The sequence below is a fragment of the Indicator indicator genome, chromosome 14 (genome assembly GCF_027791375.1).
Source record: "Indicator indicator isolate 239-I01 chromosome 14, UM_Iind_1.1, whole genome shotgun sequence".
NCBI lineage: Eukaryota > Metazoa > Chordata > Aves > Piciformes > Indicatoridae > Indicator > Indicator indicator.
The window spans coordinates 9,505,183-9,519,445 of NC_072023.1; the positions used below are offsets into that span (position 1 = coordinate 9,505,183).

The following is a 14,263-nucleotide window of genomic DNA, read 5'->3' on the forward strand; positions in this document are numbered from 1 at the left end:
AGTAGAGGGGGAGAATCACCTCCCTTGACCTGCAGGCCACAATTCTTTTGATGCACCCAGGATACAGTTGGCCTTCTAAGCTGCAGGCACACGTTGGCGACTCATACGCAGTTTGTCATCCACCAGTATTCTCAAGTCCTTCTCCATGGGGTTGTACTGAAACGGTGGTGTGAATCAGCATGTATACAGTGCATGGATCTGGTTGTTTTATGTTCTTTGTTGCCCGGTATTTCACAAACTTCTCATTCATTAAAATAGAGAAATGGTTTGTGTTAGAGACGTCTATTGAATTTAGTAATGTATCTTTGCCAGTGATGAGGCTGAAGCCTAAAAAGGGTAGTGTGGGGATCCCTTCTTTAGTGGAGTTCAGATAATTCAAACTAGAAGTACTTTCCATGCCTAGCTAGTGCTCTAATATATGATGTATGTAAGTATGATTCTTTACCTGTTGCCACTAATGATTTTCTTAATGTATTAAGTGTATTCAAACTCAGCTGTTACCTTCATAGTTAGCATAGCCCAAGCTCATCTTATTGAACAGCTATTCACTTAGCCCCCAAAACAGTGTTGTGACTGCTGACAGAGTAAATATTGGAGGAGGGGGAGAATAATACAAATATTTTTGGAAAATTAAATTGCAAACAGATAATGTTCTATGCTTTTAGCAGTTGCAAAATACTGTAATTGAAAGGAAGAGAGCAGAGGCAGCTTGTAGAAGTTTCTAAGCCAGACAAGGTGTTTGTTTCCAGGTTTCTGGGAAGTGCCTGTGCTAAGTAGGGAGAGGAGTGTGTGAAGTGTCTGGTAATTCAAGCCTTAAGGCTATGAAATAGTAGGAGGCTAAGGCAAACTTCTGTCCCTAGGATTGTATTGTAATGAGGGTTTTGGGTAGTTCTGCCTAGTTCAAAGGGGATGTGTGGCATCTTAACTTACAGCCAGTGTTTAATTTGTTCATCTCAAAAGAATTTGCAGGGAAATATGTATGTAAAGGATTTTTTTTTTTAAGGTTGGACTACATGTTATTGATGTCTTAGTTCCTTCTTCTTCATGACTGTAGACATTGCTTTGTTGCTCTCTGTAACTGTATGGCATCTTTGTGGCAAAATTGCAGGTAGTTAAATGGCAAAAGAATGTCTTTGGGCACCTGAAATAATGGAAAACAAGCAAGTGTTGTTCCATTCCAGCCTGTTCCTCAGACTGCTATGAACCACAACAGGGGAGCATACTGGGTTAACAGGGAAGTGACTGTAGTATTTCATTTTTGGAAACAATACTAGGAAGGAGGCATTTAAACTCAAAACAAGGATGGTCTGTCTTCCTTTTGTATTTTTTTTTTTTATCTTCTTACCTATAGTCTGGTGTTGCATCAAAAATAATATAGTTAACAGTAGTCTCATCTGATAATTGCACAACAGCCATGTAAAGGTATATGTCCTTACCCCACATAATTATCTACACCCAAAATGCAAACTACTAGACAAATAAATTGCTTCCTAATTTATTCCTAAAATGGTAATGACTTGCGCTCGTTGAGAGCTGCTGTAAGGCTGTTGGAGCTTGCTGGGCTTACTTCCTTGACCACTGAAGGGTGTTTCAGAAATGCCCAGAGAAATGCAGCATAAGCTAGGAAGCTAAGTTTTGGAGCTTTTGAGATGGAACTTGCTGAATCTTATTCCTCTGGTGTACTGTTCTTGTGGAGAAGGAAAATTAATGGCTGGTTTGTGGTATTGCTAGTTTAGAGGCCCTGTGGGTTAGAAACCAGCCTTGAGAATAGCACTAATGCCATGTTATCGTGGCATGTTCCTCCTCTTTTTTAGATCTAGTACCCGATTATTCTGTTCTGGAGCATTTGAGATGGTGTAATGGGGTAATTTTCAAGTCTGTTTAAAGTCTGCAGACCATCTTTGAATCTCTTCACTGGTAGTACTGACATAAAAAAAACTAGCATTTGATGAGATTTTAGACTAGCCATGTTAAGCTACTTTTACTGTGAAAGGTGTTGGTTTCAGTCCCTAAAAAGGGATAGATGCTATAGAATGATCCCATAGTGAAGAAGATACAGAAGAGGCTGGCTGAAGAATGCAATCTTTCTGTATGCAAGATAAGTCAGTTCTACTCCTGTGAGGAATTTGATTAACCTCTTTCCTTAGTTCATTTCAGATCTAGAACTAGCTGGGAATACAGCTTGAAAAAAATTCTCGTGGTCTTAGGTTATTTCTTACCTAGAAAGAATTCCTTTTTCTCCCAGAATAAATCTTCAAGTTGTGTTTGGATTCATGTAAGGAAGTGAGGAGGATGTTTCAGTATAATGTAGGACACTTCAGATGGCTGGTTACTTAGGATTCCTCAGGAAATGATGAAACTGAATTTAGCTGAAGCATACTGCCTCTGTGTCCTGCCTGATTATGGCCAAAAAAGGCAACTGGTTAGATTCTGAGAGTTGCATAGGCAGGAAACTGTGTAATGGAGGGTAGAGCACAGCTGTTGCCTTGCCAAACCTGATAGAACTCTGAAGACAATTAAATATTTATTTCTCTTCTTTCCCTTTTCCCCTCCTTCCCTTCACTCACTCCCTTTTTTTTTTTAACCCCTTTAACCACAACCTGCAGATGATCCTTGGCAATGCCATGCATGGAGTCACAATGTCTTTTGTTGAATTGTTGGTATGTTCAGTGTCCTACATATTCTCTTATGCTAGCTGTTGCAGGGTGGTCTTGGAACTGTCTTGGCAGCTCAGGCTTTTCACTCCAGCCTCCTGATTGCTGCATGTTATCTCTGAAACAAATTCTTTTGTTGTGTACCCAATAAAATATGGATTGTCCATAAAAATATGAAAGGCCAGGGTGGAGTTGCTCCAAGAATCACCATTGCGGTGGAAGTATTGGTGACCCTGTGAGGAATGGAAAGATGAATTAGTGTGGGATAGCTGCTTGGCTTGTTCTCTAAGGCTAAGATTTTACACTCAAGCCAAGGGAAATGATTCTTCATAGAATAATTTTCTCTTTGTTTGCTGAAGAATTTTTGACTGTGAATATACAGCTATCCATACAGTCTCTGGCACAGAGTTGCATACCACCTACAGTGATACATTTGTTGAGAGGAATTTCCCTACATGCTTACAAATGACTGGTGTGGGCATTTGTGCTCATCATTATTATAGCTGATGTTTTTCTGGCTTCATTCACTGCTTGCTAATGCTGGGACTCAACATCTATTGTTGGTCTCATGCATATTTTGGGAGTTGAACTGCTTCTGTCCTGCTCTCAATACTTTTTTGTCTGCAGTATCTATAGTCAGAATTCACCTATTTGATTTGCAGACTGGTTTGTAAAAATGGGTATGTTCTGTTGAAAAGTTATCCCTGTAGAATCTGAACAGCCTTCCATGATACGAATACTGGCATTTTAATTTCCTGTTCTTTTGGTGGTAAAGAGCTCTAGCTTCTATCCTAGTTATGAAAAAAAACATATATTGAGGACACTGTTATCTTTGTGAGGAAGGATCCAAGAAGTAATGTTTATGGGACCTTGTAAAGAGGCTGCCCTTACATGGTTAATGAGCCTTGACACATGCAGTCCTTTCTTCTGATTGAAAGGGTTTCTGAATGGCACCAATAAAATTCCAGCCTTACAAACTGGAAAGTCCCTGGGGGTAGTGTTTTGGTTTTGATGAAACACTAAATCTAGGGGGCTGTTTTCTGACCATGCAGCCTAAATCTCACTCTCGTAGGGATGTTACTCTCTACTTGCCCACAGCTTCATAGAAGGTTTGTTCTTTTACTGTCTTGGAGGTGTTTTGCTACTGACCATTATCTAGAAAAAAAGATGCAACCTGGTGGGCTGGGTGTTGCTACTAAGCTGGTGTTAGCTAGTATCTAATGCCAGTCATAACTGGTGTCTTGAAATTATTGATGATGTCTTTTAGAAGCAAAGTGGACCAGATACGTTGTCTAGCCTGGTATATGGCATTTCTAAAAAGTTGTGGTATTTGGTTTGGAGCTTATCAGAGCAAGGAGATAGGAAGTAAAAGTGTTGATTAAACATTTATTTTTCTGAGCTGGTATCTAACAAGTAGAGTAGTGAAGGGCTAATCTTGACTTGAACATTACTGACGTAACATCTGATGCTGTGAGTATTGGCACATGTTACAAATTGCTTGATGCTTGCCACTTTCATGTGCTTTCTCTTTTTCTGCCAAATAATGGCTTCCAAATGCTTAACGGTCAGTGTTTTGTTGTAGTTTTGTTTTTTTTTTAACTGCTTGCTAGTTTGTTGTTTGGATTTGGTGTTTTTTTGTGTGTTGTTGGTGTTTTTCCTTCATTCTCTTGGCAAGAAAAACCTTGACCTTATTGGAAGTTTGACAACTTACCAGTGCTTACTAACAGGAAACTAAAGGAGGGGGAGGCACATTCTGATGACTAGGAACTTGGAGTGCTTAACATGTGTGCCTGTGTGCCTCTAAGAATTTGCAAGGCAACTTGAGGATTTAAAAATAGTATTTTTATGTTTTTTTTCTCCTCCTCTCTTTTTGCAGGTCCCCAATTCTAAAACACAATGTCGCAAAGAGATGCAGATAAGTACCTTTATGTGGATAAAAACATCATCAATAACCCCCTGACTCAGGCTGACTGGGCAGCTAAGAAGCTGGTATGGGTTCCCTCAGAGAAGAATGGATTCGAGGCAGCTAGCCTGAAGGAAGAAGTAGGAGATGAGGCCATTGTGGAACTAGCAGAGAATGGGAAGAAAGTGAAAGTAAATAAGGATGACATCCAGAAGATGAACCCCCCCAAGTTCTCTAAAGTGGAAGATATGGCAGAGCTGACATGCCTGAATGAGGCTTCTGTGCTTCACAACTTGAAGGAGAGATATTACTCAGGACTGATTTATGTAAGTACTGTTGTCTGTTGCGGTAAGAGTTCTTGATTACACACTATGTGAACTTCCTATGATGACTTTTTTTCTTCTAAAATGTGTATGTTTACCTTTCATTGTCCCTATACACAACTCACATGTGACTTAGCTTCTTCCCTCTACTTAAAATTTTTTCACTAAACTATGCCAATCCCCCTCTAGCTTTCAAGGAATGCTGTAGGAAATCTGTCTTTAACATTTTCAGGTCTTCATTTGCACAATATTTTGAATGCCATTTAACTTTCTTTTAGCAGGAGGTGAGAGCAGTTGGGAAGTGGTAAATAGGGAGTCTGAACTGAACCAGATAATAGTAAAACCACAGTCCCAATATACCTAACATCTGAGTTGCATTTTCCCATGTTTGGAGCTTCAGTGGGAAAGAATGCTAATGCCAAAATCTTTGCATTACAAAAATTCTGAATCTTGGAGTATCTTGCCAGAGAAGGCACGTGTTGCCTCCATGTGCTTATAGATAGGAGTGGGGTTTTTTCTACCCCAAAATGGACAAGAGCAAAGATTCCTGCTTCTTTTTGCTGTGGAGATGACAAAGTTGCCATTTATGAGACCAGTGGTGATTCCCAATGAAGCATACAGCAACTACTTCACTGAATACCAGAAGTGGTAAACAGGGCAAGGTGAGGAAGGAGAATTTAGAGCCTTGACCTGGTTCTGTAGTTTGCTTCAGATTTTACTCTCTGTGGCCTCTGCTTACACAGCAGATGTTGGATGTGATAGTCACTACTTTATTAGTACTCTGCAGGGATAGAATGAATGATTAAAGTCAGTGGTAATGTAAAATTTGGGTGTGGTTACTGATTAAAACAGCAACCAGCATTTCTTGGTTTATTTATTCTCAGACTAGCCTCTGCTTATAGAATTAAAATGGGGCTGCCTGAGATGTTATCCTGAGGGATGTAGAAATTCTGGATGTTCAGTATTTTTAGGCACTATGAAATCTTCTTCATGGTAGGTTAGAAGATCCATTAAAATAAAACTATTAAAGAATAAATTTCATATGTAAATGTCCTTGGAGAAAGTTTGCCTGTATTCCTCCTCCCCCACTTTTTGTGATGACAAAACCCAAAAGCTGTCTCTCATATGGAAAAGACAACATAAGTAAAAAGTCTGTAATACCTATTTCTTCATGTCATGTAGATAGTCTTTTATGGAGTCACCTTATGTGGCAAGCTATAGATAATCTCTTCTGCAGTAAGAGAGACTGGTGGTACCTGAGGCACCAGACAGCAGGAATTCACCTTAGCTATCCATCATCAGTAGAAACCTTTGTGAGCTGTTGGCTTCTACATTAAGGAGCATGAAGACAAGCTAGAAGCTCTGACTGGCTAGTGTTATGACTACTGCTCTTCTGTAGTGGCATGAAGGCATATAGACAACTATTGCAGAAGTTGCAGAGAACACCTGAAGGATGCAAAGCTGACAGAAATTTCTGTCTTGATGTCAAAGTTTTGAGAGTTGATTTGGTTGGAGTTTGATCCAGTGAATTGTTCTGTGTAGTCAATAACTCCTTTGACTATTGGTCAAAATCTTTTCTCAGAGGGAAGAATTTTGATACATAGTCTGTGACTGTGTGTTCTTCTAATTGGATAATAAGGACTATTAAAAATCCCCACACCCTTCACCCAAGTAAACCCAGCATAGTAATTCTCTGTTACAGAATCTTGGTCTTGCCAAAACTCTGTTTCTGTACTCTTGTGAAATGGACTGATCTCACCTGTCAGCAGTTCTCAGCAGGTCCAGAGATTAATGTGAAGGCTTAAAATACTTTCATTGGAGTGGCTCTTAGCTGATCATTAATCCTCTTAAAGACAGTACATGCAATGTATTGCTAGCATAAGTGTCTCTCTAAAGATCATAAGCATAATTTAGTTCTGTTCTGGTCCTTTCTCTCTTTTCTTGTAGGACTGTGTGGTTTTGTGGCTCTTTTTTTTTATTTTATTTCCCCCCTAAACCTTTATTTTTCTGTCTGCTTATCTTACAAAATGAAGGTGGGAAATTTTATGGCTGGTGCAGAAAAAGTTTGAGTAGGCAGTGTCAAACATTTCAAGAACCAAGAGTTTGAGTTTGACACACTGTGCTCATGTGCTGATTGGTTCTGCACTGAGATGACTTGCTAATAGACTGGCTTTCATATTAACCCTTTCTATTTGGAATGCTTTAGCACAAGATAATTTTCAGCTTCTTTGTTGCCTTGTTTGTATTCGATGTGAAACTCAACTTTATTTTCCATCAACTCTTTACTTAAACTTTCTGATGCTGCAAGCTTTGTGCCATGCTGCAGACAGTCCCTTCAGCTCTTCAGATCTAGTTTAGAAGTTAGAAAAATAAAACTAGTTCCAGTTTATCCTGTGTCTCTTGAAATAGTGGAAGGTAATGCCAGAATTTTATTTTTAGATAATAATGCCTTAAAGTACAGATTTCCAAACCAGCTATTCTTATAACAGATTAGCTTTTCCATTGGAGCCTTGGGATCAATTCAGGGATTTATGCATAGTAATAATTACTTGTACTTTAGTAAGATGAAGATGACTCTTGTCTTCTCTGTGGACATGGTCATGACATGGTGGTCTCACTCAGTTGCCTGTCCCAGCCATGATCAGTTGCCCTTTATTAGGCAAAAATATCACCTCATACATCTGCCTGAGATCGTTGTACTGCAAGGAAAATTCCCTTAGATATTTATCCTGGCAACCAGAATGCTGGGAGAAGGTGATGACTCCTTTCTGCATACCTGCTTCATGGCTTCATCACCCTAATTGAAGTTAATGTCTTCCATTTTCTAAACTGCTGCTCTCATCCATAAGACTGCTCCAATCCAGCTTCAGACATTTTCAGTGACACAGCCATGAAAAATCATGCAAATACAGACGAGAAAACCACATTCTTTGTGGAGTATTCTCACAATACTTGCTACCGTTTTCCTTTTGCTCTCACTTCTAATTCCCCCCAAAACAGCAAACAGGCATCTAACTTTATTAACATCTTCAAAGGAGAGGTAAGTTCAGTGTGTGTTACAAGTTGCAGATAGTTGTAAGGTACAACAGAGACCATGTAGGGCATCTTATTTTTTTTTTCTTAATTATTTTCCTGGCATTATAAGGGAAAGGTGTGTTGCATGAACTGTGAATGTGCTACTCCTGAGTCAACTCCTTTCTACCTCTTGGTCCTCCTCTGTCTTCTACTAGTGTAGTTAAAGGTCAGGAAAGCATGACATAGTCTTTCAGCTGCTATTCTGTGCTCCACAAGTACTGTCTGATGTGATGGAGGACTAAGGTTGAGGCAAAAGTAATTATCATTGCCAAGTTGGTTTCTGCAGACTCCTTAAACTGTTCCTTTCGAGCACTGCCTTAAAGCTAGCCTGACTAGAATGTCTCACTGTGGCTTAGTTTCTGGGAACTTCAGAAGACCTGCATAAAAGGTTTTTAGCTAACTTTCATAGTTTACCACTTTGGAAAGAGATTTAGTATTTTCTGTAAGCTATTCACATACTCCTCAAATATTGTAAAAGGAAAAAGAGAAAAAAGTAGATTTGGAAACATTATCCTGATAGTTTATACTTGTGTATAGAAAAAAGGAGCCTTAAATACATATAAAAATTTTGCTTTCTAGGAGACATTGGGTGAAAACTGTACCTGAATCTGCTGCATGTAAGATTTGGCTAATTACTTAATGTCAAGCCAGCATGTAGGAAATTTGGACGTAAGACTGTAAACTGTGTAGTAGATGCTATTTTCACCCTTTTGATCACTGGAGTGTAATCCTTACCTTTATCTTGCTAAAGAGGATAAATCTGATTAAGTACACTCTGCACTTACTGTGGAGGACTCTTTACCACTCCAAAGCACTCTTCACTGAGCAAACAATAGAAGAGATGGTTGCAACAGGAATAAAAGGTGCCAAATGTACTCTCTTCTGGTAGCACTGCAAGTTGCTGTAGAAAGCTACTTCCCTCCAGATGTTTCAAACTGCTGCCTTTAAAATCGACAAGGAATTCTGGTAGCTCTAAACCCCAGGAGCAAGGCTTGGAATGCTATTCTTAGAATATCTAGGAAATAGCTAAGAAGCCTCTGCTCTTCCTATTCCCTTTGCAAGTGAAATGTTTGTTAGGGTTTGGGGTTTTTTTAGGTATTCACATCTCAAAGACTTTTTTTCTTTTAGGAAGCTTTATGTTTTCACTGTAAGTATTTTGACAGTTGTCTTCCATTAGAATTTTAGAATTGAAGCCAGTGGAAACCAACTGAGAGATTGAGGACTGCTGTCACAGATCAATGAATTAACTGCTTGAGATGAATTAGAAGTGAATTTTGGCAAATGTTGCTGACTCTGAGCATGGAATACTTCAGAATTGTTTTCTGCATTCAATATTTCAGAACTGTAGTCCATTAATGGCTTTACAGTTTTGAATTTAGCTCTAGTCATACTCATTACATTATAAATCATGAAAGTGTTCAGACTGCAAGCATCTTTAGGAGGCTATCTAATCCAGCTTTCTATTCAGAGCAGGTTAAATGCTGAATTCAGCCTAATCCAGTGGTCTTAAGAACCTTTAAGGAGTAGACAGGTCTTATTTTTCTTTTATTAACTTTTTTGGATCAAGGTTTCGTTATGTTGTAGTTGATCAATTCCTGGGTAATGAAATGCTATTTATAGAAACTGAGCACCTATCTTATATAATGAAATGAACACTTGACTTGAACATAGGAGCTTTGAAAGGAAGAAAAGCCAGCCCTTGTAGACTGTTAATGAGCCAGAGAGCAGGCAAGTTTGATACCAGTGTGACTCATCTGTCAGTTGATGCTCTGTGTGTACTTGGAAAGGTTGAGTACCAGTCAGGTTGATCTGACTTCAGCTGTTGCTCAGATTCTAGTAGTGCTTAGTGGAAAGCATTCCACATGGCATTACTAGAAGAAACACTTGAAAATAAAATGGACTACTTTGTTTGTTTTTCACAATATTATACTCTTAAAATGTGCAAGTATACAACATTTTTAATTCCTGTCTTTATTTGCTGGGATGTTTTCTTTCCAGACCTACTCAGGCCTGTTCTGTGTGGTAATCAATCCTTACAAGAACCTGCCCATATACTCAGAAGAAATAGTGGAGATGTACAAAGGCAAAAAGAGACATGAGATGCCCCCTCATATCTATGCCATCACAGACACAGCCTACAGGAGTATGATGCAAGGTAGGTGCTGACTGAAATAATGACTCTTGCTGAAATCACAAATGAAGACTGCAGTCAAAACACTGTAGGAGAACAACAGCTCACTGCTATCAAAAGGCTTTGTTGCCCTCTGTCCTTGCTTACAGACACTTGACACCTACTTGGTATCAGCTTTTGTGTTCAGGTGAATAGCTTTCTCCTGCTCCAGTGGATTGAAGAACCTTACAAGGAGTCTGGCAAGAGCTACACTTGAAGAACAGACGTGTGAATGCACAGGGTTCAGGGTATCAGACAAGGAGAACTGAGGAAGTCAACTTCTCTGATAGCTGTAGGTGGGCAAGGATGTGTGTTGGTTGATACAGCTGTAGGTGGGCAAGTATGTGTATTGGTTGTTAGAGCCTTTTAACAAAGTATTTAAAATCCAGTCATGCAGTCTGGTTGGGTGAAGCAAGCTTAGTGTAACCTGCATTTTCAAATGTGATCTTCAGTGGTAGTTTTATTGATCAGGAGCTGTTTGGTTACATTCTTAGTATGTTAAGGATGAAAGTTACTATCAAGTGATACTAAATACATCTCTTGACTTTTCACAGAATAAAAGCAAGCAAGCAGATTGACCTATACCCACACACACCACCCCCCCAATATATACAAATGAGAAGTAAAGAATCATGCTGCTTGTTTGTCATTTGATGACTTTTAACTGTGGAGCTCTGAATCTTCTCTGCACGTCTGCCCCATGCCTTCTGGCAGTAGGTCTTTCACAGCATCAGTGCTTGTTTGGTATGCTCAGCAATTGTTGGGGTATGGAGGTACATTGTACTTTTCTTCCTGTTTCTAGCTGGGTTATATGAAAAGGCATGCTTTGTGATGTTTAAAGCATGTCATGGACAGTTTGATTTGGTATGGCTTGTCAGAATTTGATTACTCCTTTATTTCCTGGTGACTGGCAATGATTAAGATGTTTCTCTCATAGGTCCTGTCATTAGCCTCACTTTTTTTGAACAAAGGCTGGATACAATAAAATCATGCTTTCAAATTCTAATTAAATGAAATTTTAAAGAGTTCTGCTTTTCCCTTTTTCACCTCGGAGCACAAGAAGATTGTAACAATATGGTTGTCCAGAGTAGAAAGGGAGCAAGAAAAACTTCTTCCACTTACCTGTGGTAGTGGCTTTAAACAAATTTTGCATGTGGAGAATGCTGAGAAAGGCTGGTGAAGTGTGGTGCCATGCAGAGCTCATGGGAGAGCTAAAATGGTGGATTAATTAAGCCCTGAGTGGGGAAGGCCATGCAGCAGTGGACTTGCTACTCATGGCAATTTGTGGAAGATGTGGCAGCTCTTCAAGAAATATAGCTATTCTGCTGATGTGTTACTGTGAAAGGAAAAAGCTTGTGAACCTGAACCTATATAGGATCTCACTTACCTTAGACAAAGACTGGATCTGCCATGAAGGAGAAAGTCAGATACACCACTTGTACTCTATGTGGCACCATGATTGTCCATATACCTTGTATCAACATTTTCACTTCCTGTATTACTTCCTTCTCTCCCACTCCTTGTCAGCTCAAGTACCAACATGCATTTTTCTTAAGCAATTGGCCTACGCTACCAAAGATATTGTTCCCTAAAAAGAAATCTTTTCTACTTAGAATGAGAAAGAATTTCTGATTCTAAATAAGTCCATTTCCCTATGTAGACAACAGTTAAACCATTTGGAACTGCACATGCATACATTTTGTCCTTTATCCATGTCAGATACATCAGTATGTGGCAGGAGATATCCAGACAGCTGCAATTCTGCTGCTGGGGACAGGTGGCCTTCCCTGATCTGATGGTGGTTCAGACCTGGTCATTAAATCCACATGGATATTTTCTTTCCTTTTGAAAATAGAAGATATCTTCATTAGATCACTGCTTTAGTGGTGTCTAAGACTCTGGCATCCTAGACGTCAGTTGCTTTGGTGTACAAAGCTGAAGAATGGGAGCACTGCCTCTGTTTTCCTAGCACAGGGTAGTTGCTGTGAGCTCTGCTGGAGTGTTTATGTTTCCCTGAACAATTTTAGCTATACAATATTCTCAGCAGTGTTGCCAGTCTAGAGGTTTATTCTAGCTCTTTGCCTGGTTCGATACAACTTGTCACTAACTTTTTGGACAACTTGTTGAACGTGAATATAATTTTCAGTTACCTTTTGAACTGTCCTACTTTGTTTAACTAGGATTGGAAAGATTTGTGTGTATGTGTTGCTTTGTGTGTATGTTTGCTAGCAAGAACCTTGGAGAGGAATTTTAGGATTGTTTGCTGCCTGATACCCTTATTGCAAACGGTAACAGTAGCATTCTGATGGCTGCTGCTGGGGTTGAAGGTGAGTAGGTTGTTGCAGTGTCTGTGGTCTGAGGTAGCCTCTAAGGCAATGGAAAACAACATTCCTATTCCACTTTCTCAGTTTTGCTTAGCAGTGGGGGAGGCATGGTGCAGCAGCCAGTGGTATGGCAGGAATCTGTACAGAGAATAGAAGATGAAAGGGTCTGGTGCTCCACATGAACCAGAGGCATTTAGGATTAGGCTGGCTTCTCTAGGTTACTTTCAAAGGCCTGAAGACTGGGAATCCTTCATGGTCTGGAGAGGGATAGCAAACTGTTGTCTCTGACTTCTGTCAGCAGGGAGTATAGTTATCTCTTAAGCTGACAGAGTAGAAAAGCCCTGTGTGTTAATTGATTGGACTCTGAGTTACTTCTTTTGTTTCAGTCAATTTATGATATTCTAATCAGCAGACCATTCAAAGGGGCTTTCATCAGAAAAGGCATTGGGAAAGAGAGGAAAATGAGAGCTTTAGTACAACCTCTGCTAATTCAGAAACTGTTTAACTCTTTTCAGGTGTTTATGTGTGATCTTAGTCCTCCCTTGTTACTCCATTCACAAAAGTGTTATGTGGCATTTATCTGTTCTAGGAGGTTGAATTAAATTGCTTATGTTAAATTTCACCAGAAGTATTCCCTTGAAGCAGTAACATGATGGAAAACATGTTCAAAGTGTTTTATTTGGATTTTTTTTGTTTGTTTGTTTTTTTTTTTTGTTTTGTTTTTTTTTGTTTTGTTTTGGTGTGGTTTTTTTTTTTTCTTTTTTTTTTCCTCCTTTCTCCAACCCAAGACATTAGGACTCAGAAATGAGATGAAAACATTATTTCGCTGCATGGTACTTGGACAGACTTCCTGTGTTTCAAGAGCAGAACTCTGCAAAAAGTGTAACATTTTTGTTTTTAGAGAAAATAACCATTTGTCTTAATGTTTCTCTTCCCTGGGTAACCTGGACACCAGAAGCTTCAGGTCTGACTGCTTTCAGAATTACTCCTCTGGTGCTAGTGATTGAAACACAATGCCTGCAGGTGGAGTGGTGTCTTGAGCAAACAAATTATTATTGTAATGCAGCAGATGTACACTGAAGGGGTACATTCTTTACCTCAATTCATAGTCTCCAGGGGATCTGTTTAGAAAAACATATTTTTAAAGCTTTTGAGCAACACCTGTTTGTTTATAACACATGTAGGGAAATTTCTGTGTCAAATACTAATAGAAGCTAGAAATTTCATTGGTATCTGGAGCATGATGGCTGTTGTAATGCTGGCACCTGAAACAAGTTAGATCAGTATGGTTATTCTGGTGTCCAAAGCTAAACCCACTCAACTAAGAGATAAGCAGGAGAGGGAATAGACAGCACATTGCTAGTGAATGTGCTCCATCTCCTTTCTTATCTTGTTTCTCCACATACATTGTAGGGTTCCTGGTGCTTCACTAAACAAAACTTCAAATTGTTGTGCAGTGATTAAACCCTCTTTGACCTTGATGGATCAGTCTGCAAAGGAACCTGAGCAGCCAGAACCTTGCTGGTATTCACCTGGGAGTTAGATAGCCTCTGGGTTTGGTGTTTCTTAAAAGAAAAAAGTCTGAAGCATAGTAACTTCATGATTTTTGTTGGTCTTGTTACATGAAGAGAGGAAACAGTGTTAGCTATTGTAAGACAAATCACTCACTGTTGTAAGTCAGGCTCAGTTGTCATTTTCACAAGAAACAGTCCTCTGGATCTGCTTCTGTAGGATGTGACCGTGAAGTATTTTGTTTGCAAGTCTTAGATGTTGACATAATTCTAAAGTTTCTGAACTAGTAGAAAACTTCTGTT

General features: G+C 39.3%; 1 protein-coding gene across 1 annotated transcript in view; it reads left to right on the forward strand.

Annotated features, from left to right (window-relative positions):
- Positions 1-4,539: 4,539 nt before the first annotated feature.
- MYH9 (myosin heavy chain 9) overlaps positions 4,540-14,263 on the forward strand; it is a 53,577-nt gene continuing 43,853 nt past the window's right edge. Inside the window, exons 1-2 of the mRNA XM_054386623.1 lie at positions 4,540-4,883; positions 9,954-10,110. Coding sequence (XP_054242598.1) covers positions 4,551-4,883; positions 9,954-10,110 — 490 coding nt within the window. The 5' untranslated portion in view covers positions 4,540-4,550. The remainder of the gene's footprint in view (positions 4,884-9,953; positions 10,111-14,263) is intronic.